Source organism: Cetorhinus maximus, chromosome 11, assembly GCF_964194155.1.
Source record: "Cetorhinus maximus chromosome 11, sCetMax3.hap1.1, whole genome shotgun sequence".
Lineage (NCBI taxonomy): Eukaryota > Metazoa > Chordata > Chondrichthyes > Lamniformes > Cetorhinidae > Cetorhinus > Cetorhinus maximus.
In genome coordinates, this window is record NC_135889.1 from 21,220,504 (window position 1) to 21,248,453 (window position 27,950).

The 27,950-nt window shown below is 42.4% G+C and overlaps 1 protein-coding gene across 2 annotated transcripts in view; it reads right to left on the bottom strand.

The window, feature by feature from the left end:
- bmpr2b (bone morphogenetic protein receptor, type II b (serine/threonine kinase)) overlaps nt 1-27,950 on the bottom strand; it is a 342,278-nt gene that overhangs the window by 143,417 nt on the left and 170,911 nt on the right. For both annotated transcript variants that reach the window (XM_078551618.1, XM_078551617.1), the window contains exon 3: nt 27,592-27,765. In XM_078551618.1, the coding sequence (XP_078407744.1) occupies nt 27,592-27,765 (174 nt within the window). The remainder of the gene's footprint in view (nt 1-27,591; nt 27,766-27,950) is intronic.

The following is a 27,950-nucleotide window of genomic DNA, read 5'->3' on the forward strand; positions in this document are numbered from 1 at the left end:
TGGGCCGAATGGCCTAATTTCTGCTCCTATGTCTTATGGTCTTACAAGTGCCTAAGTTTAGAATATATGATTTTGAAAGGTCTGATTTTATATGAATGGTGAGCTGCAGGCAAAAACTGTCACATGGGAGTATGATATAGTGACAATAAATGAGAGCAGGATCAACCAAGGGGAGGATTGGGAGTTTAATATGCCTGGCCAGAACGTATTCAGAAATGATAAAGTAAAAAAGGTGGGGAAGTGGTGGAAATATTGGTCAAAGACACTATTATAGCAATATAATAGGAAGGGATGATGTTGTTGAGAGTTCAAAGACAATTATAAATGTGGACACCCCACAGCTTAAGGTTATGCAAGCAGGGAGTGAATGGGTGACCGCCAGGCAGTCACGAAAGACCAGGTAGTGCAGGAATCTCCTGAGCATATCTCACTCTCCAACCAGTATTCCATTCTGAATACTGCCGAGACTGGTTCCTCAGGGATGTGCCACCACAACTGCTCCAGGACACAACAGCTGACTCAGCTGTGCAGGACGGAAGGAGGAAAAAGCAATTGTAATAGGGAATTCAATAGTGAGGGGAACAAACAGGTGTTTCTGTGACTGCAGATGTAAAATCACAATGGTACATTGCTTCCCTGGTGCCAGGGTCAAGGACGTTACTGAACGGCTGCAGAACACTCCAAAGGGAGAGGGTAAACAACCAACGGTCATGGTCCATATTGGTATTAATGACATAGGTAAAAAGAGGTATGAGGTCCTGCAGGCAAAGTTTGGAAAGCTAGGGAAGAAGCTAGCAAGCAGACCCTCAAGGGTAACAATCTCAGCATTGCTATCAGTGCCATGTGCTAGTGAGGATTGAAATAGGAGGATAGAAATAAGAGGTTAGAGCAGATGAATGCGTGGCTGCAGAGATGGTGCAGAAGGAAGAGCTTCATATTCATGGGACATTTGGACTGGATTTGGGGAGACTGGACCTGTACAGGCTGGACAGTTTGCATCTGAAAAGAGCTGGGGCCAAAGTCCTTGCAAGGCAATTTGCTAGTGCTATTGGGAAGGATTTAAACTAACTTGGCAGGGATGTGGGAACCAGGGGATATCAGAGAAGAAAACTAAGATGTACAGAAAATTGTGAAAGACAGATAGCATTAGAGTAGGAAATAGTAATGTATTAGGTGGTATGACAGTAACAGGGAATGTAATAAGGTCTAAATTAGGTTTACTGTGCATATATGTGAATGCATAGAGTGTGGTAAATAAGATTATTGGTGAGCTGTAAGCACAAAGAGCCTTGTGAAAATATGATGTGATGACAAAGGAGACCTGGCTCAATAAAGGCAGGACAGGGTACTAAATATTCCTAGATATAAATAAGGCTGTCAGGAAAGATATGGGAGGAAAGAAAGGAGGAGGGGTAACAGTATTGATCAAGAAGAACAGTACAGTGCAAGAGTGACAGCATGTCCTAGAGAGCCAAGAACAGAAACTATTTGGTTAGATCTGTTGCGGACAAGACAGGGTTTCATTCAAAACAGACCTGATTTCTCCTCTCACCACCCCTCCGTAATTAGAAAGGTGCTTTTAATTTTTGATTTCCTCCTTTATAAGTGGTGGCATATTTTCCCCAACCCCTCAGTTTTGGAGTGATATAATCTTCTATTAATAACCCCACAGCAAACTCAAGAGAGGGTAAAATCAGAAGGTTAATTTATTTTAAACACACTCAAAATGCAGGGATATGCTACGTAACCTCCGGTACGTTGATACAATAAAAGAGGAATGAGGGAAAGAAAGGTACAAGGTAAAGACCACAGAGAAGATAAACATTTTTACATGTGAGCCCAGAGTCCAGAATCAAAGTCCAATGGTGTATTCTTTCAGAACTGGCCAGCTGAAGACTGATGCTGGATAATTTACTTTTCCAGTTGAAATGATCCCACAATGGGGTGCACCAATAGGGATGAATTAATGTAATAGGCGCTGGTACAGAAGTTCTCGTGAAAACATTGCAGATGAGGGCCGGGCAATCTAAACCTGGACAGAGCTCTGGTTCTGCTGCTTTTTGATTGATGGAAGATGGCAGACTGCCTCTTTCAGCTCCACAAGGCAAAATTACAGATTCTAGCAGCTTGGTGGGGAGTTACGTGACATAACTCCCACTCCTGCTCATCAGTTTGGGCAAAGGATGTGTATTCCTGGTCTGGGTTCTTGAGGTGGTTAATGTTTCATCCATTAATAACTTCAACAGAGGTTTCAGGGTCTTTTGTCCTTGCAGATGGATTGTCTCCATTGGTCAGACCCTGGCCTTAGAAATGTAAATGGTCGTTGTACACTTCCTTGGGATTTGATCTTGGCAGTCACAAAGGGCTTTGGCATCTCTTCAGAGATAACGAGGTTGCTGCTGTTTCTGAAGGCCAGAAATTCATTTTGCGTGAGTCATAACCGGTCTGGCTTCAGTCATTTTAAACCCTTCGTCCAGTTTTTAAAAAATAATTTTACAAATTAGCCAGGATGACATACACACACATATTATATATACATATATTTATGAAAATATAGAGTGAGGTCTTAGCCCCCTGACACCCCTCGCTACCTCAGGGGAAAAAAAATCAATTCTATTTCTCCATGCTGGAGAAGGCTACAGTGCTGTAGCCTAGTGGGGTTTATGGTCTTAAGAAGGAAGAATAGGAAGTGAAGAAGTATACATGCACTCTCTTATTTGTACTAGAACTTCAGACATACAGCTAGCAGGGGCAGTGGCAGTTCCCTGCTGCATTTTCATTTTGAGATTTAAAACCGGGAGAGGGCATACGCAAGGACATTGCCTGTTCCTGGAATTTGGAAGATTTAGGTCACCCTTGGGAGGATTTGAAATTCATCTGCATGGGGGTAGTCTATTCGGTGCTAGAATTCTGAATTCCCTCTGCTGGGGATCAGGCATTGCAACCTCCTGATTAAATATCCTCAAAAGGGTCTGGGGATTTTGCAGGGTGGTTAGCACTCATGATGGTAAAGTGCTCTGGGCAATCCACAGAGGAATGCTGGGCATCTCACTCTGTGGGAGCCAGGCCCTGGGATCACAGGACTGAGCTGCTCTTGTCCAGCTTAGCTCCTGCCTGCCAACTTTGGTAACCCTGGGGGTTCAGCTGTCAGGAACTGTGAATAGGCTGAGGGTCAAGAGAGTGGAGTGTTATAAAGGGCCTTTGGCCTCTTTAGGGGATTCCAGTTTGGGCGCTAGCATAACTGGGAAGTTCCAGTTTCTGTTGCTAGGTGCTTTGAGTTGGCATGGCAACAGGTGGGCAGTTAGCTCCTGAACTCGGACCAGCCTTTCTGGGCCTGGATGATAGGAAGATGGCCTTCTGACAGGGGTCTTTCCCACATCCATACTGGAGAACGCTACAGTGCTGTAGCCTAGTGGGGTTTACGGATCATTTTAAATAAGGTGGGGGGGGGTTTAACCTTGTCCCGGTCACCTTGCGATTCTATGTTATGGTGGGTGAGCATGGGGTCCAATCTGGTTGGGGTCCCTCTGCTAAGGTGGGGGGGGTTTAACCTTGTCCCGGTCACCTTGCGATTCTATGTTATGGTGGGTGAGCATGGGGTCCAATCTGGTTGGGGTCCCTCTGCTGGCCAGTTGTGGGGCAGGCATTGTGTTTTTTGGGACACTACTGACCTCTGGTGGATGATCAGCTCTTCCTGTACCTCCTGGTGGCTTTTCAACTGAGTGAGGCATCACTCTCATTCTTTCTGGGCCAATTTGAGAACTTTTCTGGTCCACATTTAAATTCACCATAAAGCCACCAGCCAGGCCAATCAATTGGCTTCCTAGCTGGGACCTTTGCTTGGGTGTGGGCGTTCTCCTAACTTGTTCCATGTCCCTTGGAATACCTCTGCCCACAAGTGGAGGTGCAGTTCCAGCTACACTCCCTTGTGGTTTTACGACTGGGGAAGGCATCTCACTCCCTATCTACTCACCTGTTTGGGAACTCCCTTTGTACCTAATTCATGTCAGAAAGAAGGTTTCTATTGGCCATACTTAAGGCAAGCCCTTAATATTTTCCTTTTTTGGTTTAATATCCTGCCTCACTATTTCCTTCCCTGCTTTAGGACTTCTCTGGTCCTATTTCATTAAGGGATACCAGTGGAATGTATTTTAGATTCTAGGGGCCTTTTCTGGACCGCTTTTCATTTTACAGGTCTGATACGGCCTTGCTATCTTCCAGCCGCTCTTGCTCGAGGTCTATGGGTGCTATTCCACCATTTTGTGCCTCAGGACCTTCCCCAGCCTTCTACCCTTCTGCAGATTTCTGCTGGTTGGCATTGGCACCTTTCCTTTCACTGGCTAGCACCTTGCTGCCAGCAAAATTGTTTCCAAGGAGGAAATCGATTCCTGCTACTGGTAGTTTAGGAACAATTCCTACTGTTAAAAGGGCCTGAAACAAGGTCACACTGTATGGTCACCCCTTATGGAGGGGTACAAACACAGATCTTCCTCTTACATCATTGATCAGTGTTTTGGCTTTGAGGGAGAGCTCAGGGGATAGGTTTAAGTTTCCCTCCAACATTAAGGATAGAGTAGCCCGTGTCCTCGAGCTGTACCATGGACTTGCTTGCATTTTGGGAAGGGTAGGGGGACACTGTTCCTGACAGGACAAAACTCTGCAAGTTCTCTGGGAATTAGTCCAGCTCTGACGCACATAATGCCATGCCCTCCAAAGGGTAAGTTCCTATAGCGGGAGTCTCTGCCTATTCTGCTGCACTATCCATTGGGACACCCTTTGGGGACTACTCATGTGAAGCCCTACTAGGCCAAATGGCTTGTCGCACAATTTCCAGCATTCAGGTCTGGAATGGCCTATTTTGTTGCAATGAGAACACACCAGCCTCCGGGAGTTCTCCTTTCAGGCTGCAGGGGGGCTTCTCGCACCCTCTTTTGAGGTTTCTTTTCTCGGTGTAGGGCCTTTCCTATCTAAGTCACCCTGCTTATCTTTCGATTGCTCATGGGAATGGTGTGGAAAGGGTCAGCCTGAGTTTCTCGGTCTATGGGTGAGATCATAGCTGTCTGCTGTGACTGCTGCATCCCTAGCTGTGAGGACCAGGCTGTATATAGGAGGGGCAGTGAAAAAACAAATAAGAGAAGTAAAGAAAGAATATGAGAAGAGATTGACAGATAACATAAAAGAGAATCCAAAAGTTTTCTATAAGCTTATGAATAGAAAAAGGGTGGTAAAGGTGTGGGGCTGATTAGGGACCTGAAAGGAGGTATTACTGAGGTACTAAATAAGTACTTTGTATCTGTCTTTACCAAGGAAGATCCTGAATTCATAGTGAAAGAGGAGGTATTAAATAGGTTGGCTGTACTTAAAAGTTGGTACGTCACCAGGACCAGATAAGATACATCCAAGGATACTGACGAAAGGGTGGAAATTGGGGAGGTGCTGACCACAAACTTTTAATTCTCCATAGATACACATGTGGTGCCAGAGGCCAGAAGAATTGCAAATGTTGCACCCTTGTTCAAGAAAGTGTGTAAGGATGAGCCCAGAAACTACAGGCCAGTCAGTTTAAACTTGGTGGTGGGAAAGCTTTTAAAAATGATAATCTAAGGCAAAATTAAGTCACTTGGACGAACGTGGATTAATTAAGGAAAGCCAGCAAAGATTTAAGGGCAAATTGTGTTCAACTGACTTACTTAAGTTTTTTGATGAGGTAACAGTGACAGTTGACAAGGGTTTAACAGATGATATCGTGTACATGGACATCCAAAAGGCATTTGATAAAGTGTCACATAACAGGCTTGTTAGGAAAGTTAGAGTCCATGAAATAAATGGGACAGTAGTAGCATGGATTTATCTCAGTGATAGGCAACATGGTGAATAGCTGCTTTTCGGACTGGAGGAAGGTGGTTCCCCAGGGGTCAGTCTTAGGTTCCCTATTTTTCCTGATATATATTAATGACCTAGATTTGGGTGTTCAAGGCACAATTTCAAAATTTGCGATGACGTAAAACTTGGAAGTATTGTGATCTGTGAGGAGGATGGTGATAAAACTTCAAGGGAACAAAGGCAAGCTGGTGGAATTGGCAAGTGGCAGATGAAATTTAATGTAGTGAAGTGTGAAGTGATTCATTATGGTAGGAAGAATGAGGAGAGAGAATATAAGATGAAGGCTACAATTCTAAAGGGGGTGCAGGAGCAGAGGGACCTGGGGCCATATGTGCACAAATCATTGAAGGTGACAGGTCAGGTTGACAAAGAGGTTAATAAAGCATGCAGGATCCTGGGCTTTATTAGTAGGATCATAGGGTATTAAAGGAAGTTATGTTAAAACATTGGCTCGGCCTGAAATGGAATACTGCGTCCAGTTCTGGGCACCAAACTTTAGGAAGGCATTTGAGAGGGTGAAGAAAAGATTCATGAGAATGGTTCCAAGGATGAAGAACTTTGGTTACATGGATAGATTAGAGAAGTTGGGGCTGTTCTCCTTGGAGTAGAGAAGATTAAAAGGAGATTTGATAGAGGTGTTCAATGTCATGAGGGATCTGGATAGAGTAGAAAGGTCAAAGCCGTTCCTATTTGCAGAAGGATTGAGAGCCAGAGGACACTGACTTAAGGTGATTGGCAAAATAATGAATGGCGACACAAAGAAAAACTTTTTTCCTCAGCGAGTGGTTAGGATCTAGAATGCCACTGCCGGCGAGTGTGGTGGAGACAGATTCAATTGGATAACTATCTTAAGAGAAAAAATTTGCACGGCTATGGGGTTAAGGGGCTAATGGGACTGGATAAGTACGGACACAACTGGCCAAATAACCTCCTTCTGTCCTGTAACTATTCATTGATTCTATGACAGAGTCTATTTGTTTAGAATTGAGGAACAATATGGAAAAGTAATTCTCTGTCAATGTGTACTATGGGCCACTAAATCATGGGAAGGAAATAGGAGAAAATTTGCAGATAAATTTGAGAAAGATGCAAGAGCTACAGAGCTGTGTTAATGGGGAACTTCATGTATCCTAACATAGACTGGGAAGATAACAGTGCTATGGGCAAAGAAGGGGAAGAATTCCTGAAACGTGTACAAGAAAACTTTCTTGATCAGTAAGCTTCCAACCCAACAACGAAGGAAGCAGTGCTGGGCCTAGTTCTGAAACTAGAGAGTTTTTATTCTTGACTGACAAGGGAGTCAAAGGGTAAAGAGACTAGACAAAAAAAGTAGAGGCCACAATCAGCTCAGCCATGATCTTATCAGGCTCAAGAGGCTGAATTCCTGCTCCTAATTCATATGTTCATATGGAAAATGAAGTGGGACAAGTGGAGTACGTTTTAGTGGTGAATATTTAAGGGATCACCATATTATGTTTACAATAGTTATGGAAAAGGACAAGGAATAATCAAATGTGAAGTACTCAACTGGAGGAGGAAGTTGGAAGTCAGAGGATCTGGCCCAAAAATTGGCAGGTAAAACAATATCTAGCGTGGGGAATCGTGAAAGAGAAGCCAGTTTGGGTAGAAACTAGACGCATTCCCACAAAGGGGAAAGGAAGGACATACAAAGCTAGAGATCCCTGGATGACTAAAGCTATAGAGGTTAAGATGAAACATAGAACAAAGGCTTATGATAAAATATCAGGCTTAAACTACAGTATAGAACCAAATTGAATATAGAAAGTGCAGAGGAAAATTGAAAAAGAAAAGGGTTAAAGAGAATGTATGTGAGTAGATTAGCAGGTAACATAAAAGAGAACCCAAAAGTCTTTTATAAATAAGAATTATACAGTGAATTACAAATATTACATTTCTATGCAAAAAAGGGAGAGGACAAAACCCAGCAACCACAGATCAGTCAGCCTAACCTTAGTGGTGGGAACCTTTTAGAGACATAATCCGAGATGAAATTAATTGTCACTTTGAAAAATCTGAATTAATAAATGACAACCAGCGGATAATTAATTAAAGCAACTTCTGTTTGACTAACTTGATTGAGTTCTTTTAAGTAGTAATGGGGAGGTTTGATTAAGGTAGCATGGTTGATGGTCTGTATATGGGCTTTCGTAAGACTGGTTAGCAAAATTGATGCTCATGGGATTAAAGGAACATATAAAATTTGCTGACAGAAAACAAAGATCAGTGATTAATGATTATTTTTCAGGTTGGAGGGATAAATATATTTGTGCCCCCAGGGATCAGCATTAGAACCATAGAACACCACAGCACAGAAAACAGGCCATTCGGCCCCTCCAGTCCGTGCCGAAATACTATTCCGCTAGTCCCATTGACCTGCACCTAGTCCATAACCCTCCAGACCTCCGAAGTTCCCCCTAATGTTCCCCCTAAACCTTTCCCCTTTCACCCTAAAGCCATGTCCTCTCGTGTTTATCTCTCCTAATCTAAGTGGAAAGAGGACCAAAATAAAACAGAAAGTGCTGGAAATACTCAGCAGATCACGCAGCATCTATACAGAGAAAAAACAGAGTCAACGTTGATAAAATACTCAAGCAAGGAGGCCAGTAATGGAAACAGCGAGGAGGACAGTAACAGAAACAGCGAGGAGGATCGTAACAGAAATAGCAAGGAGTATTGTAACAGAAACGGCAAGGAGGTTCGTAACAGAAACGGCAAGGAGGATCGTAACAGAAACGGCAAGGAGGATCGTAACAGAAACGGCAAGGAGGATCGTAACAGAAACGGCAAGGAGGATCGTAACAGAAACGGCAAGGAGGATCATAACAGAAACAGCAAGGAGGATCGTAACAGAAACAGCAAGGAGGATCGTAACAGAAACGGCAAGGAGGATCGTAACAGAAACAGCAAGGAGGATCGTAACAGAAACGGCAAGGAGGATCATAACAGAATCAAGGAGGATTTACACAGACTGATGAAATAAGCAGACATATTGTAATTGCCATTTAATATGGAGAAATGTGAAGTCATGCAATCTGATAGGAAAAATGCGTAGAGGAAATATAAACCAAACAGTAAAATTTTAAAGGGGGCTTTAGGAATACAGTCACCTGGAGGTATATGCACACAAATCTACGAATGTGGTAAGACAAGTTGAGAAGGTGGTTATAAAAACATACAGGATCCTGAGCTATAAAGTACAAAAGTGAGGAAGTTACAATAAACCTTTCTAAATCCCTGTTTAGGCCCCAGTAGAGTATTGTGTTCAATTCTGGGCATCACAATTTGGCAACAATGTCAAAACCTTGAAAAGGATGCAGGAAAGATTTATTAGAATGATACCTGTAATGCAGGATTTCAGTTATGTGGAGAGACTCGAGAAACTGAACTTGTTCTCCTTGGAGCAAGGAAGGTTAAGGAGTGACTTAATACTCAAAATTAATTCATTCACGGGATGTAGGCTTCATTGGCTGGGCCAGCATTTATTGCCCATCCCTAGTTGCCCTTGAGAAGGTAGTGGTGAGCTGCCTTCTTGAACCGCTGCAATCCATGTGGTGTAGATACACCCACTGTGTTGATAGGAAGGGAGGTCCATGATTTTGACCCAGTGACAGTGAAGGAACAGTGATATATTTCCAAGTCAGGATGGTGGGTGACTTGGAAGGAAACTTCTAGGTGGCGGTGTTCCCATCTATCTGCTGCCCTTGTCCTTCTAGATGGTAGTGGTCGTGGGTTTGGAAGGTGCTGTCGAAGGACCCTTGGTGAATTCCTGCAGTGCATCTTGTAGATGGTACACACTTGGGGTTATGAAAGTATAAATAAGGAAAAACTGTTTCCAGTGAGAGAAGGGATGGCAAACAGAGAACACAGAATTCAGGTAATTGGGTACAAGAACGAGAGGTGAGATGAGGAGAATTATTGACTCAGTGAGTTATGATGATGTGGAGTGCACTACCTGAAAGGCCAGTGAAGCAGATTCAATAATAACTTTCAAAACAAAATTAAATAAATATTTGAAGGGGAGAAATTTGTGGAGCTATTGGGAAAGAGCAAGAGAATGTAACTAATTGTATAGCTCTTTCAAGAAACATCCATGGGCATGATGAGCCAAATTGATGAGCCTCTTTCTGTGCTGTAAAAAATAGTTGACATTTTTAACTTGTACATGTTGGGCAGAGAAAGCAATTGTAAGCAATTTGATTGATCTGCCTTATCCTTTCTTTTATTGGTAGGCCTTCTTGAGCACTCATTCAGAATTAATTACCTTCATAAGTCCATAGTAAATTCAACTTGCCCAGGAACAGCAGCTCCCACTCACGACTTCTACCACTTAGAAAGATAAGGATAGCAGGTGCATCAAAACACTCACACGTCCATGTTTCCTTCCAAGTCACACATCATCCCAACTTGGACATGTATCACTATTGCTTCATCATCACAAGGTCAAAACCCTGGAACTCCCTACCTTACAGCACAATGGGAACACCCTCACTACATGGACTGCAGTGGTTCAAGGAGGTGCCCCATCACCACCTTCTCAAGGGTTAACTAGGAATGAGCAATAATGCTGGCCTTTTCAGCTATGCCCACATACCAAGAATGCTTAAAGCAAAACATACACACATACATATATATATATATATATATATAAAAATGGACAATCATGTCCACACAGACACAGCCAGTGTGGAACTCTGATCTCGTGGGTTGAAATGAGCCCATTGCTGCAAGAGTCTTAAAGGTTCAGATAGACAGGGAAGATTTTGGTTGGACTATCTATAGTGAAATTATAATCAATGTTTTATTTGTAAGTAAGTTTGCAATGAGCATTGGGGAGACTCTCCCGTATGGAGTGTACAATGAGGATTGAAGAAGCACTGTTTCATCACTGCCTCACACACACAGCACAGAATTCTCCATGGTATAGTATTTGCAGTTCCTCAGATAGCACATTTGAAAGGTACTACATGTTACTGAACTGGAGAAACTACAAAGTTGTGGATGTAATCCCTGGTTTGTTAGCTGGTCTCTGTCATGGTATCAGTTGGGGGTACCACAATTGGCCCCAGCCACCCTCCCTAAGTTAAACTGGTTCCACACTTTTGGTTGCTACCCAGTGATTTTTGTTTGAAATGTCAATGTGTGGAGGTCCTGATTTAACAGGATTGGGCTTAGCAGTGATGTCTCTTGTGGTTGTACAGCCATTCAAACACTTAATGAGTGCCCATGCACATGGAAAGAATAGCCACTTAGTTGAGATACAAAGGGGCATGGAATCATAGGCCATCAGCAATCAGCACCTTCATAGAATGACATAGCTCAGGAGGTGGTAAATTTGCTCATCATGCCTGCACCTTCACTGTTTTCAATGCCTTCAGGAGAGTTGAGGAGGTTATGGTGGGGAGGACAGGTCAGTTAACCATTTCTTTATTGTGGTATAAATAGGCTGTATGAATAGAAAGAAAAATTATATATCCACTCCATAATACAATAGGCCCAATTATTACACGAGCAAAAGCTTTCTTGTCTTGCTGTTTCACCTGGGGACATATTAAAAAGTTGTTTTAACTCATCTTGCTACTTTATAGAACTGGTGGAGGCAGATGTTTGTTGTCACGAAATGATCACAGTATAACAACATTGCTACGTTTTTGGATTATTTTAAACCTTATGTATCTTAGAATGCCAACTTCCCAAACCTTTGTGTTTACCTTTGCCTTTTGATAGGCATAAGCAGGAAATGAGCAGCATGCCCTGTTGGTAATTGCTTTGCAGTAAATAATTATTTTGTGCCTCTACAAAATCCCACAATAACTGCTTTAAGGTTTAAAGTAGGAAGCAACTTGATTACACAAACAGTAACAACTTGCATTAACAAGCACTATTAATGACTTGTATTTATATAGCCCCTTTAGTGTAGTAAAACATCCCAAGACATTTCACAGAGGCATTATCCAGCAAAATGAAGAGGTTTATGGAGGGAACTTCAAAGCTTACAGCCTTGGCAACACAATGCACGGCCACCAGTTGTGGAGTGATCAAAATCAGGGGTGCTCAAGAGGCTGGAAATGGGGCAGTGCAGATAACTCAGAGGGCTGTACAGCTGGAGGAAGTTACAGTGATAGGGAGAGGCAAGGCCATGGAGGGATTTGGAAACTCTTTCGAGTTATCAACAGTCACAGATTGCAACTCTTTCGAGTACAATCACAGTTCTTGGTTTTCCAGGAGTGGGACATGAACCCACAACCCTCTGATTCAAAGGCGAGGGTGCTATGAACTGAGCCACAGCTGACACCTACAAGAATGAGAATTTTAACATCGTGATGTGGCTTAATGGGAGCAATGTAGGTCAATAAGCACAGGAGTGATAGATGAACAGGATCAGGTGAGAGTAATAACAGGCCACAGTGCTTTGGATGATCTCAAGTTTAGGAGGGTAGAATGTGGGAGGCCAGCCAAAAGTTCATTGGAATAATCTACAGGTAACAAAGGCATGGATGAGGGCTTCAATAGCAGATGAGCAGGATCACAGTTGGATGATGTTATGGAGCTGGAAATGCGGAGTTTTAGTAAAGGTGCGGAGATGTGATCGGAAACTCATCTTGAGGTCAAATATGTCATCAAGATTGCAAATAGTCTGGTTGAACTTCGGACAGTTGTCAGGGAAAAAGATGGAGTCAGTGCATAAGGAACAGAGTTTGCAGCAGGGACCAAACGCAATAGTTTCAGCCTTCCCAGTATTTAGTTGGAGGAAATTTCTCCAATCCAATATTGGATGACATCAAGCAGTCTGACAATTTAGAGTGTGCAGAAAGGTCAAGAGAGGCGATGGTGAGACAGGTCTGACTGTCGTCAGCATAAATGTGAAAACAGGCACTGTGTTTTCAAATGATATCACTGAGGAAGACTAATGACAGCATATATGAAAGAGAGGGGATAGTACCCAAGGAAAGGACCACTAACTGACCCCTACACTGGGAACCAGAAAGGAAAGTTGGGGTAGTCAGTCATTATTAAGTGGAATAGGATTGAGGGAGTAGGAGGTGGATGTCATGGAGAAGGCATGAGGGAAAATTGGAGCAAAACTACAGAAAAATGACAGTTCGCGGCTTGGACATGGGAAAATCTTCCAAGAAATTTAGCGCCAGTAGGCTAAAGGAAGGTAGAAAGGTGGCAGAGACAGCTAATCAGATGAATTTCAAACTTAGTGACAAAGAAGTCCATGAACTCCTCGCATTTATTACTGCAGGCAAGGATGGAGGAGACAGGAAATCGGGGTTTAAGAAGATAGTTTACAGTAGAACAAAGTAGTCCTGGGTTATCTTTGTATTCCAGGATGATCCTGGGGACGCAAATAGTTTTGGTAGGGCCCAATAATAGTTTATGTGGTTCAGCCAGATCCAGCGTTGAATGGCTAAACTGAATATCTGTTGTTATATCCATTTGCGTGGCTTGGACTTAAGGGAGCAGAGATGAGAGCCATACCAGGGGAATGCCTGGGCAAGAGAGGGTAATGGTTTAATAGATGTTGGGCATCAAATGTGGGGGTGATGATTTATTGAGCAGATCAGTAGCTGCAGAAATAATAGGGAGAACCAAAGGCTGGACAACTAGGACTTTGAAAGTGCAGTTGAGTTTCTTTTTCCCCAAGGCAGACACAGAAGAAAGCAGGGTTGGGGGAAGGGAGGCAGGAGTGCGACTCAAGGAGGTGATCCGAAATTGCCTCATCTTTGATTGATAAGATGGGAATAGCAAAGCCACATGCGCTGACAAAGTCAAAGAGGTGGTGTGAATATGGGTTTAGGAGTTTATATGGATGGAGAGATGAAGGGAGGATAGAAGGGAACTGGACTAGTAGGGAGCGCATGATGAATTGAGGTGGAGGTTGAAATCACTGAGGATGAGAAGTCACTTGGTGGTTGCGGGAAGAGAGGAAAACAGTGAAGATAACTCAGTGAGAACATTTTTCGGGTACTTGGACAGTGGAAATTTGGGATTTAAAATAAAGCAATGAAGCATGGGGATGGAACAAGGTGAGATGCTCAAAGGAGCAATAAGTGTCGGAAGAGTAGAGGGACAGAGCAATGTGTGATTTGGTGGTGAGAGTCACACCATCACCACGACTGTGCAAGTGAGGCAAGGGTGGAAGGTATAGCCAGGGAAGAAGGCGTCATTTTGGGAGAAAGGCCTTAGCTAAGCTTCTTGTAAGGGCATGATGTTGATGCAGTTATCCAAAATGAACTCACTAATGGCAAGGCTCTAGTTCACATGCAAATAGATACTCTGGAGTGAGGTGCAAAGAGGGGAAATGATATTTGATCCAATGATGGAGTTCACAGAGTCAGGACTGGAAGTGGGGACTGGACAGGGAAGAGATTGGAGAGATTAGGGGTAAGGATAGAGGTGCTTACAGAGAAAGGGAATGAAATGTGAGTGGTTCTTATTGCAGGATAGGGTACAGAGAGCAGAGTTTTAGACGTGGTGAAGTTTATGGAGCACGGAAGCTATTGCTGGATATGCTCCAAGATAAGACTAGCAAGGATGTAATCAAGTGGGAAGAGTCTTATTGAACTGCGTGCGAAGAGGATGGTGCAATCAACCATGTTAATGACTGAAGAGAAGCCAAGGAGAAATAGGAGGGATAGTGCCCCACAGTTTCAGAATGAGGAGGGATAGTGCACCATGATTTCTATCATAGCAGATGACATTTGTGATTCTGTCGAGGGACTTTTCAGTGCTATGGCAGGGACAGATGCGATTTAGAGATACTCCAACATGGAGTTGTGAGAAAGATGGGCAAGGGTTTGGAAGGCAACAAACATGTTCATTTACTTTGGTGAGGACAGAGAGGTTGGAATTGGGAGACAGTTTACAACAGGGAGATGATGGCAGTTTTGAAAGGAAGGGAGCAACACTTCAGGACCGCAAACCATTTACAATGTCAGCTTGAATGGGGGCAGGGAGAAAAGTTGGATGTTTAGCAGTTTAGTGGGTATAGCATTAAGGAATTATGAGGAAGGCTGCCTGGATGAGACAAAGGCGGAGAGTGTATAAAAAGATATGGGAGAGAAACAAGAGGTGTACAAGGGAAAACAGCAGAGGTAGTTGAGCAGATGGTCTCAATTCAAGAGATAAAGCAGTTTATGAGTTCCTTATGCATATTGTTGGAGGTGAGGGTGGAGGGACAAGGGCATACGTTTAAGGAGATGGTTGGCAGTGAACATATGAAATAGAACCAAAAGTAGGTTGTATGACTCAAGTCTACTCCACCATTCAACAAGATCATAGCTAATCTTTGGCCTCAACTCTACTTGCCTGCTTGATCCCCATATCCCTTGATTCTCTTAGAGTCCAAAAATTTATCATAGAATGGTTATAGCATAAAAGGAGGCTATTCAGCCCATCAAGTCCATGCCAGAGCTCTTCAGGCAAAATTTAGCTAGTCTCACTACCCTGCCATCTGTCTGTAAAATTTACAAATCCTTTCCCGTCAGGTGCTTTATCCAATTCCCTTTTGAAGGGCACAATTGAATCTGCCTCCACCATCCTTTCATATTGCACATTCCAGATCTTAACCACTCGCCACATAAAAAGGTTTTCCCTCATATTGCCTCAGGTTCTTTTGCCAATCACTTTAAATCTATGTCTTCCAGTTGTTGATCCTTCTGCCAACAGGAACAGTTTCTCTCTATATACTCTAACTAGACTCTTCAGAATTTTAAACACGTTGTAAAGAACATATATTTCTGTTTCTGTTGGACTGTGGTTTAAAAGTTACAATGGCTGCAGTTTAAAAGACATGTCTACTGGAACAGTGTGAGGGATATATACAATGTTGCTGTCCTGGAACAGAGTGTGGCACGAAAGACAGGATGGTGCCGAGGAAGAGTCCGGTCTAACGGGGAACTGCCTGGCAACAACATTTTAATTGGCTCCTAACCAGGTGACCAGGGTTTGTGTGAGAGCTGTGCAGCAGAAAAAAATGCTCCTAGCCTGAAAAGAGAAAAGACCTATAACCTCTTTCTCCTGTGTGTAAGATTCCAGTAACTCCACAATAATAGCTAGCTGTTTTTTTTCCTCACATCTCTAAAACCTGCTGTCTCTGAAAAACCCCTGTCAAGAGGAAAAGGGCAAAATCTAAGGGCGTTAGAGACATTGAAAAACATGTGTTCAACCAGTGAACTAAAGACTGAAAGTGCTGGGAAGACCACCTCGTGCCATCAACAAAGAACTGAAAGGAATTTGGAAGATATCCTTCAAAATCAACCCATCAAATCCTGTACTCTGGAATTGATGCTATTGAACTGTTTTATCCCACCCTTTAATTCCATGTTTTTGTGTGTCTTGTATGTGTGTTACAAGGATTTAAGAGGAAATAGAGTTTGAGTTATAGAGTTAGAAATTGACAGTTCATATTTCTTTCTTTTGCCACTGGTTAAAGACAATTTGTTCAATAAACTTATTAATTTACTTATTAAGTTTACAAACTTGGTGCTCGTATTCTGTTAACCTAAATTAAACAATTAGGTGGTTTGATCAAACTTTTCACATTTGTCACAGCTCAGGGAGCAATGCGGCTTGATATTGCAGCACACTATCCCCATTGAGTCATGACAACATCTATCAAATCTCTTCTCAACCTTCTCTTCTCCAAGGAGAACAGCCCCAGCTTCTCCTTGTAATTGAAGTCCCTCATTCCTGGAGCCATTCTCATAAATCTTTTTTGCACCCTCTCAAAAGCCTTCACATCATTTCTAAAGTGTGATTCGCAGATTGGACACAGTGCTCCAGTTGAGGCCAAGCCTATGTTTTACAAAAATTCATCATAAGTTCCTTGCTTTTGTAGTCTATGCCTTTATTTATAAAGCCCAGGATCCCATTAGCTTTTTCAACCACTTTCTCAAACTGTTCTGTCACCTTCAACAATTTGCACCCCTAGGTCTTTCTTTAGAATTGTACTTTTTCATTTACATTGCTCTCCTCATTACCAAAATGTATCACTTCGATTTCTCTGCATTATCGGTAAATTTCATCTGCCACTTGTCTGCCCATTCCAACAGTCTATGTAGCCTTGAAGTCTATCATTATCCTCCTTACATTTCACTATACTTCCAAGTTATGTGTCATCTGTAAGATTTGAAACTGTACCCTTTACACCCAGGTCTAAATCATTAATGTAGATCAAGAAAAGCAGAGGTACTAGCACCTACCTCTGAAGAATATCACTGTATACCTTCCTCCATTGCAGCAAATAACCATTTACTACTACAAGTCTATTATGCCACACTTCTTCAAACATCTTTATCCTCTTCAACCCCCTATGTAACCATATCAAAATGTTCAATCAAGTTAGTTAAATATAAATTACCTTAAAAAATTTGTGCTGGCTTTCCTTGATTAATCTCTCCTGGTCCAAGTGACTGTTACTTGTCCCAGATTATCATTTTGAAAAGCTTTCCCACCACCAGGGTTAAAGTGACTGGCCTATACTTGATGGGTTTATCCTTTCACCAGCTTTGAACAAAGTTGTAACAAATGTAATTCTCCAGTCTTCACGCACCACCCCCATAACTAACGGGACTGGAAAATGATGGACAGTATCTCCAAAATTTCCACTCTTCCTTTCCCAGCATCCTCAAATGCATCCTATCTGGTCCCGGTGACTTATCAACTATAAGTACAACCAACCTTTCCAATACTTCTGCTTTATCAATTTTAGCCCATCCAGTATCTCAACTACCTCCTCTTCCATCTACTGATCTCAGTCTTGAATATACTCAACAACTGATCGTCCGCAACCCTCTGGAGCAGAGAATTCCAAAAATTCACAACCCACCAAATTAATAAATTTCTTCTGACCTTAGCCCAAATGACTGACCTCTTATCCTGAAGCTATGCCAGCTAGTTCTAGACTTGCCAGCCAGGGGAAACATCCTCTCAGCATCTACTCTGTCAAGCTCTCCTAAAATCTTATGTTTCAACAAGATCACCTCTCATTATTCTAAATTTCAGAGAGTATGTGCCCATTTTACTCAGTCTTTCTTCAAAGGTCAACCCTCTCATCCCAGGAATTAAGGTATTGAAGATTCGCTGCACCGCCTCTAAGCCTAGTATATACTTCCTTAGGTACAGGGACCAAAACTATACACAGTATTTCAGGTGTGGTCTCACCAAAGCCCTGTACAACTGAGGCAAGACTTCTTTGCTCTTATGCTCCATCCCCCATGTAATAAAGGCCAACATACTATTTGCCTTCTTAATTGCTTGCCGTACCTGTATGTTAGCTTCCTGTGTTTTGTGTACTCAAATCCCACTGAACATCAACATTTAATAGCTTCTTACCATTTAAAAGACATTCTGCTTTTCTATTCTTCCTACCAAAGTGAATAACCTCACCTTTCCACACATTATATTCCACCTGCTACTTTCTTGCTCATCACTTATTTACCCATTTTTATATCCCTTTGCAGACTCTTTGTCCTAAACACTGACTGATCCACCTAGCTTTGTGTCAACAGCAAATTTGGATACATTACACGTGATCCCTTCAACTTTAATATTGATTGCAAATAGGCTGACGCTCCAGCACTGATCCTTACAGCATCCAATTGGTAACAGCCTGCTTGTCTTCTAACGTAGTGGAAAGACAAAGTTGGGCTTATTGTCACTCTGTTGGATGATCCTGGAGTACTGGGTGATATTGGCAGAGGGGAGTAGTATCTGATAGTGTTTGATGTGGTCTGGCCAGATACAGTTTTGAATGGCTAAACAAGTTAATCACCAAGCTCTCTCAAAGGGCAGTGAAATCAGAGAAGAGAGGACAATGTGAGTCAAGATAAACAATAAATAACAACTATTATATCATCATTACATTATGTATTTAGAAAAAAATGGCTCTATAACTTTGAATAGGCAAACTAATAAGACCACAACTCTAATAACTAAATTAAGCTATTGTGAATAACATTCATATACACACTATAGCCTGAATTTTCACTGAGTTGGAATGATGGCCTGGACCCGATTCCAGGGTTCCCGACTCCATTCCTGGGCTTCCAATTTTCAGGAGTAACTTCTAAGGGTGCAGTCAAAAGCCAGCACACTGTACTCCCAATCAGGCTGCCTAATTGCGGGGATAGGCATGTCCTAGTCCTCAGCAATTTTCATGGAGTGAGCCAAGTTTTAAATGAGTCATGGTTCATGGCACCTCAGCCGTGAACCAGAGTCTGCATGGGGGGGTCTTTTAAAAGTTAAGTTCAAATGGTCCTTCTCATACCCCTTATGCCAAGATATGCCTCCCCACCCACCCCATATGGCTCCTCATGCCCCTGATGTCAAGGTATGCATTCTCAAGCCCACCAATACACATCCATTTGAGTACTAAAACTCCTGAGCCCTAGAGAAAATATTGCTTGATTGACAGCTCTGGCCCTGTAATCTATGCTCTCAATTTCACAATGTTTATTTACACAAGATAAAGAGGTTTCAAGTGTTTCAGCTATTGAAACTATAAAGGGTATGGACGATTGACACTTTTACTGGGCTGTAGTAAAAAATGTTTTTTAAGAAAGTGGAAAGTTATCAATGAATAACTGTTTTATTTAAAGCTTTCTTTACACATCCTACTATTGATATACGGTTCATTGATTCTATACAGTGTCCAGTGGGTAGCTGGGCATGAAAGTGCCACAGCTTGGCATGGGGGCATGATACATTTAAATGTCCCTCCTCATGATATTCTCCAACTGTTCATTTGAATCTAACATTTTGTCTTAATAACACAGCAAGCATTTATCAGAACTTCCTTGATTTTAAAATCCTGACCTCTTACATTGAAAAATAAATTGTTATCAAATAAAACTGAATCAGTCATGAAACATCTGCAAGCCTATGGGGGGAGAGTAGAGAAGTAGGGCTAACTGGATAGCTCCTATGATGAACCGGCACAAATGCAATGGGCCAAATCACCATCCTATGTTCTATCATTCTGCAAAGCATACATTTGAAAATTAAGCATTCAAGTTCCTCTCTAGGTGATTACCAGGAACATCACCAAAGCAAACTTTACAGGAGAGGCCTGCTGCAAACTCTGGCTCTAACCAGTTATTAAACTCCTCTGGTCAATAACTGAGTTTGAAAAAGACAGCCCTAAAGAAAAGTCCTAAATGCAAGGAATCTGAAATAAAAATAGAAAATGCAGAAAATATAGAGCACATCCGTTACCATCTATGAAGAAAAATCTTTCTGGTTGGGGCTAGTCATCACAAACACAGCAAACCTGCATACTTGCAACATTTTCTATTTTCAATGTAATGTGATCTCAAGGCTCAGGTGACACCTGCAACAATGGTGAAATTATCAGAATCATCCGGCAACATCACAACCTCAGTAAAAATTCTTCCTGGATGCAGGCCTCAGGAAATCCCACCAACTGTACCTTTAGATTACATAAACGGCAGGAAATACACAACAGAGTTGGAGCTTGTAGCGAGACTGTCAGGGAATTTATAAGAGCTGCTACGGGCTGTATTGTTGGGTTCAAGTAGAAACAGTATGAACATTTGGCAAGCATATTGCTGCAACACACTGAAATTCTAATGACAATACTGAGCTTTGAACATAAGAAAGAGGAGATGGAGTAGGCCATTTGGCCCTTTAAGCCTGCTCCACCATCCAATAAAGTCATGGTTGGTCGTCTAACCCAACTTCACCTTCCCGCATGATCCCCATATCCCTCGATTCCCTTAGTATCCAAAAATCTAACAACTTCTGTCTTGAATACGCTCAATGGCTGAGTGTCCACAGCTCTTTGGGGTGGAGAATTCCAAATATTCATAATACTTTGATTGAAGAAACCTCTCCTCATTTCAGTCATAAATGCCCCTTATCCCTAGATTGTGACCCCATGTTCTAGATTCCCCAGTAATATGCTCCACCTTGATTATTACTCTCCATGAGACTTCTCTCATTTCCCTCTATGTTCCTGAAACACTAAGCCAGCTACCTCGTTCATAATACAATTTTCAGTAAGTCACTGGATAGAAATCGGAGGCAGGAAACCTGGCAGACTTTGCCCTCCTTAGCCCAGGTCCTGGGGCCAAATATAGCTTTTCCTTTGCTACCCAGGATTAGTTCAGCTAACTTAGCAATTTCTAGAGGTCTAACAGGAGAGCTTCTGGTCCACCTGGCTCATACAAACCAAGTGAGCCATAAGACAGTAGCTTTGTATACATGTATGTAATTAGAAGATGTGCATCTATCACAAACCTGTCACAGCTGAAAGTGTCAAACATGCAAAACATACATCACACATGCACCCAAGAGATTCAAATGTATTAAAATAGCAAAAAAAACCATGAATTAAAGATCAGCAATCAGCAAATAGCTATCAATAAAGCAGCAAGTAAGGATAAAGGGAAACAATGAAAGCCCTTGAATTTCTCTTTGATATTACATTCATGTACCAGCTTCGTTTTTCAGTAATCTAAGGGCATACTAGAAATACATAAATAAATCCAACTGTTAAATTTACTCACATGGTCCTCCTAACCCTCAGTCAACACAAATAATAAGTTCCTTTTTTCTGATGGCCCTTTTTCACTGTGTTGGGTTTTCCTTTGGCAATATTCATGCCATTGCTTTGTTCTTGCGTTGTGGTTGATGCTTGATTTCTTGTGGTGCTTTTTTGCTAGTATTTTGTTTGCTTTCCCTCCACCCTCTATTCTCCGTGTGCGCTTTGGGCTCCAGGGCTGGTAAGGTGGGGCTGACCCACCCCATGGATCTTCTTTTTCCCACCCCATGGATCTTCTTTTTCTTTGAGTAATACAGGTTTTAGGTTTCAGTAATTAGTAACATCTGGGGCCTGCTGCCAAAATTGGAAGAACTGTCCCACAGTCAGGCAACAGCCCGATATAGTCATACTCACAGAATCATACCTTACAGCCAATGTCCCAGATTCCTCCCAGTCCTAAGTAAGCCCTTTCCTAAGGCATTACAGACCCCCAGAGTTGGCAGCACAGTGGTATACAGTTGAGAGGGAGTTTCCCCTGGGAGTCCTCGATATTGACTCCGGACCCCAAGAAATCTCGTGGTACCAGGTCAAACATGGGCAAAGAAACCTCCTGCTGATTATCATGTACTGCCCTCCCACAGTGAATGAATCAGTACTCCTTCATGTTGAACACAGCTTGGAAGAAGCACTGTGGGTAACAAGGCCACAGAATGCACACTGGATGAGGGATTTGAATACCCAACGCCATGAGTGGCTTGGTAGAACTAATACTGATCGAGCTGCCCGAGTGCTGAAGGACATATCTCTCAGACTAGGCCTGTGGTGAGGGAAATAACAAAGCAGAAAAACCTACTTGACCTCACCCTCACCAATCTACATGTCTCAGATGCATTTGTCCATAGCAGCATTGGTAGGAATGACACCGCACAGTCCTTGTGGGGACAAAGTCTCATCTTCACACTGAGGATATCAACCAATGTGTTGTGTGGCACTACTACCATGCTAAATGGGATCGATTCAGAACAGATCTAGCAATTCAAAACTACATATCCATGAGGTGCTGTGGTTCATCAGTAGCAGCAGAATTGTTTTCTACCACAATCTGTAACCTCAAGGCCTAGCATACCTCTCACTCTACCATTACTGTCAACCTAGGAACTAACCTGATTCCTGGGGTGAAAGAGTTGACTTATCAAGTATGGCTAAACAGGTTAGGCCTTTATTCATTAGCGTTTAGAAGAATGAGGGGTGATCTTATTAAAATGTACAAGATTCTGAGGGAGCTTGACAGGATAGATGTTGAGAAGATGTTCCACTAGTGGGGGAATCTTGAAATAGGAGACACAGTTACAGAATATGAGGACACTCATTTAAAATTGAGATGCAAAGGAATTTCTTCTCTCAGGGAGTAACGAATGTCTGGAATTCTCTGCCCAAGAAAGTTGTGGAGGCTAGGTCACTGAAATTTAAGAGCAGCAGATAGATTTTTGAAATATTGGGGCGTTGAGGACTACGAGGAGCTGGCACGAAACAAGAGTTGAGGCCTGGGGCAGATCAGCCATGATCTTATTGAATGGCGGGGCAGGTTTGAGGAGCCAAACGGCCTACTCCTGCTCTTATGTTCTTAATAAGAAGTGTTAGAGGGTATGTCAGAAGCAGCACTAGGCATACCTAAAAATGAGGTATCAACCTGGTGAAGCCACAACACAGGATTATATGCATGCTAAATAGTAGAAGCAGCATGCGATGGGCAGAGCTAAGTGATCCCAAAACCAACACATCAGGTCAAAGATCTACAGACCTGCCACATCCAGTCATGAATGGTGGTGGACAATTAAATAACTAGCCAGAGGAGGAATCTCCACAAATATCTCAGTGCAAAAGACAAGGCTGAAGCATTGGCAAACATCTTCAACCAAAGTACTAAGTAGATGATCCATCTCAGCCTCCTCCTGATGCCAGACTTTAGCCAATTCGATTAATTCCACGTGATATCAAGAATCAACTGAAAACACTGGATACAGCAAAAGCTAGGGGCCCTAACAACATCCCAGCAGCAGTACTGAAGACTTATGCTCCAGAACTAGTCGCACGCTAAACAAATTGTTCTAGCACAGCTGCAACACTGACAAAAATCCAACAATGTGGAGAATTGTCCACATATGTTCTGTCCACAAAAAAACAGGACAAATCCAATCCAGCCAATTACCACTCCATGACCAATCATGAGCAAAGTGATGAAAAACATCATCAACAGTGCTATCACACAGCATTTACATAGCAATAACCTGCTCACCAATGCTCAGTTTGAGTGCCGCCAGGGCCATTCAGTTCCTGACCTCATTACAGTCTTGGTCCGTACATGGATAAAAGAGCTGAACTCAAGAAGTATGGTGAGAGTGACTGCCCTTGACATCAAGGCAACATATGATCAAGTGTGGCATCAAGGAGCCCTAGAAAAATTGAAGTCAATGGGAATGGGGTGGGGGGATTCTCCACTCATTGAAGTCATACCTAGCAAAAAGGAAGATGGGTTGTGGTTATTGAAGGCCAATCATCTCAGTCCCAGCACATCATTGCAGGAGTTCCTCAGGGTAGTGCCCTAGGCCCAATTATTTTCATTGCTTCATCAATGACCTTCCTTCCATCATAAGGTCAGAGATGTTTGTTGATGATTGCACAGTGAACAGTACCATTTACAACTCCTCAGAAACTGAAGCAGTCCATCTCTGCATACAGCAAAAGCTGGACAACAAATTAGGTTCACACCGCTGGAATGGCAGGAATGACCATCTCCAATAAGAGAAAATTTAACCATCTCCCCTTGACATTCAATGGCATTACCATTGCTGAATATCCCATCATCAACATCCTGGAGCTACTATTGAGAGAAACATAACTATATTAATACGGTGGCTGCAAGAGCAGGTCAGAGGCTGGGAAATCTGCGTCGAGTAACTCACATCTCCTGAATCCCCAAAGCCTGTCCACCATCTACAAAGCCCACGTCATCAGTGTGATGAAACACGCTCCGCTTGCCTGGATGAGTACAGCTCCAACAACACACAAGAAGCTCAACACCATCCAGGACAAAACAGCCCAACTGATCAGCATCCTATCCATCACCCTAAACATTCACTTTCTCTACAACCGACACACAGTGGCAGCAGTGTGTATCATGTACAAGATGCTCTACAGCAACTCACTAAGCCTCCTTCAACAGCATCTTCCAAAGCTGCAGCCTCTACCACCTAAAAGGTCAAGGGCAGTAGACGCATGGGAACACCACCACCTGCAGGTTTCCTTCCAAGGCACATATCATCCTGACTTGAAACTATATTACCATTCTCCACTGCCGCTGGGTCAAAATTCTGGAATTTCCTTCCTAACACCACTGGGGTGTACCTACTCCAGCTGGAATGCAGTGGTTCAAGGCGGCAGCTCACCACCACCTTCTCAAGAGCAAATAGGGATGGGCAACAAATACTGGCCGAGCCAGCAACACTCATATCCCATGAAATAATTTTTTAAAATTAGAATTAATTTTAACCATTAGCATAATGAACATTTTCACATTATGGTTCAATCTGTATTGCGCATTTGTCATTGTGGAACAACTTGTCCTCTAACTCATCCAACGATACAGGAAAATACAGAGATACAGGTACCGAGTGGAACAGAGCATTGGAGCACTCTCTTGGTTACTGTGGTTACCCTCCAAAAATGGGATGCAACTTCTGCCACCTTTGAAGGCATTTTCCAGGTCTGGGGCCAGGTGTTCCCTCCACACACTAAGGTGATATGAAACCTAAGGAAGGTAGGGAGAGTCAAAGAAATAACTGGACTCCTGATTTGTAGTGGGCATGGATTCCCAGTAGAGAATAGATCCAATCTAGCACTCATGTGATAGCTGCCACCTGTTGTGCTGTATTATTGCAGTGGGGAACTGAGACCCAACACAGGCCCTATGTGCTCAATGAAAGCCCATGCAACTGGAGCTCCATCGGCAAGGGAGGTGCATGACACAATATGTCAAAGTGTCAGCCTTGATTCACTGGAACACTCTTACCACTCAGTCAAAGGTCATGGGTACAAGTCCCATTCCACAGGCTTGAGCACATAATCTAGGCTGTTTTAATCGCTAGTGAATTAGTGTTCTCTGTCAGTTTTTTGAATGTGACATTTTTAACTCGTTGAAAAGGTTAGATCAATTTTCGATCAATTTCACTGTTACTAATTCATCAACTGTGTTATGGCCTCAATGGCCCCAATATACCTATTGAAAATGGCATATTACATTAAGATTCAGGTTCAAATGGAATAGCATGCCAGCACCCTGTGGCACATAAAGGTATTGTGGGTTAAGTAGTTTAAATGCATTACAGGAAATGTTAAATCAAGGTTCAGATGGATGTAAAAGATCCTGGAACACTACTTAAACAAGAGCAAGGGAGTTCTACTTATATTCCTCACCAAAATTACAAACAAATTATCTGATAATTTACCTCACTGCTTTGTGGGATTTTGCTGTGCACAAATCAGCTTCTGCGTTTTACTAGATCACAGAAGTATCTCTGTTTTAAACAAAACCTTGTTGGCTATGAAGACTTTGGAATCTGATGTTGTGAAAGCCACTACATAATAATACCAGTCATTTCTCTCTTTTCTTTATGTTCTACCTTCTCTTTGAAGGTATTGTTCTGGGGAAACAATATATATTATCTTCCCTTACTCTTCTTTAGGTTCTTCCCAACATGAGAAAGCTAGGGACAGTAGCATCATGGACAAGAACACTTCACATCAGGTTGTGGCAAGCATTCCACCTGCCTCAAGCACCAGCACAGATACTAGTACCCAGGAGCACACAGATAATGAGCTTGAGATGATTAACAACTCAGAGATCAGGGAAAGCAGGTGGGAATGTTGGGAGAGGAAGCAGGTTTAAAGTCAGGTTGTATTATAAACTGCTCTGTTGGCCTTCAGATAGGAATTAACACAGCAGCAGTAGGCATTTTGCACATCCTTTTATTAATATGTAGCCTACAGCATGTATGGCACAACATGGGAAAATATTGGTTTGAGCCTGAATTTTCCTGCAGCATATTGGCAGCAATACAGTGTTACTTCAAAGAAAACATACTGCTACATACCATTATACATGGGTTGTAATTAAAATGACATTGTCTGACTGTTCCATATCTCCTAACAGTAATGACAAATCAAAATCTGACAAAGCATGTCAATACTGTAATCCAGTATGTGGATTCAAAAAGTGCATCTTTCGTTCATGTATCTATTACTGTACATATAACATATGTGTATAAACTGTGTCCATCACAATCTCTCTCCACAGATGCTCTCTGACCTGCTGAGTGTTTCCAGCATTTTCTCTTTTTTGTTTCAGATTTCCAGCAGCCAGAGTATTTTGCTCTTGCCCATCACAATCTTTCTCATCTTTGATCAGTGGACTTCAAACTTCTCTGTTGTTTCTCTTAATCCTAAACTTTATTGCATGGGCTCTTCCTCCTCCTACAGCCTCAATGTGCACTGATTTTCAAACTCCTCTTTCCCATAGCCTGAAATCCACAGAACTCCTTTCCAGTTTCTACCCCCCTTACAATCTACACATTTTTAAAACACAAGGTTAGCATCAGCTGACCGCTACACTGACTCAGCTGATCTCTTTAACTGTTGTTTTACATTTTGGGCCATCAGTTTCTTGATTTTTAAGAAAAAATGCCCAAGTCTCGTAAATGTGAAGAATCCTTTCACTGTCCATATTCTCAGATCCAGTAGCCTCTACCCACCTAAGCAAACTGGTGGATAAATGCAAACCCCACCCACCGCCCCCAACCCCTTTCCCGGCTCTGCTCTTGCTTAAAAACTGCTACATCTACAATTTCCATAACAAAATCAGAGACTGCTGGAAATTCTCAGCAGGTCTAGCTGCAGATCAATGACAAAACATTAACTCTTTTTCTCTTTCCACAGATGCTGCCTGGCCTAAATATTTCGAGCATATTCTTTTTTTTCAGATTTCCAGCATCTGCAGTATTTTGCTTTTTTAATTTCTTCCAGTTCTGTCGCAAGGTCAATGACTTGAAACATTAACTCTTTTTCTCTCTCCACAATATTTCCAGCATTTTCTGCTTTCACTATAGATAGAATAAGCCACTTACTGGGTGTTACCGATCCCGTTGGGTCAGGCAATGGGTCAAAGTTCTCAGTGAAGTTGACGTTGCACATGTCGGTACTACAGCAGCAGAAGCGAAAAGTCCCATTCTGTCTGTGATTTGTTACCACGCACTCAGGAGAGTAGCAGTCCTCCTTATCTCCAACGTGAGCCCAGCAGCCTTGCATGAAGAAACAGAAAGAGGAATATAGGCCTGAGATGTTACTGGAGTTGTTTGATCAGCTTGTTAATAGACTGGAGTCTTGTTTATAATGAGCCACTCATTTGAATCAATTAAGGATCAGTGGTCAACCTAATTAGAGAGTGAGGTATTTAGATGATCAGTACTGTGTTGTATTATCACTT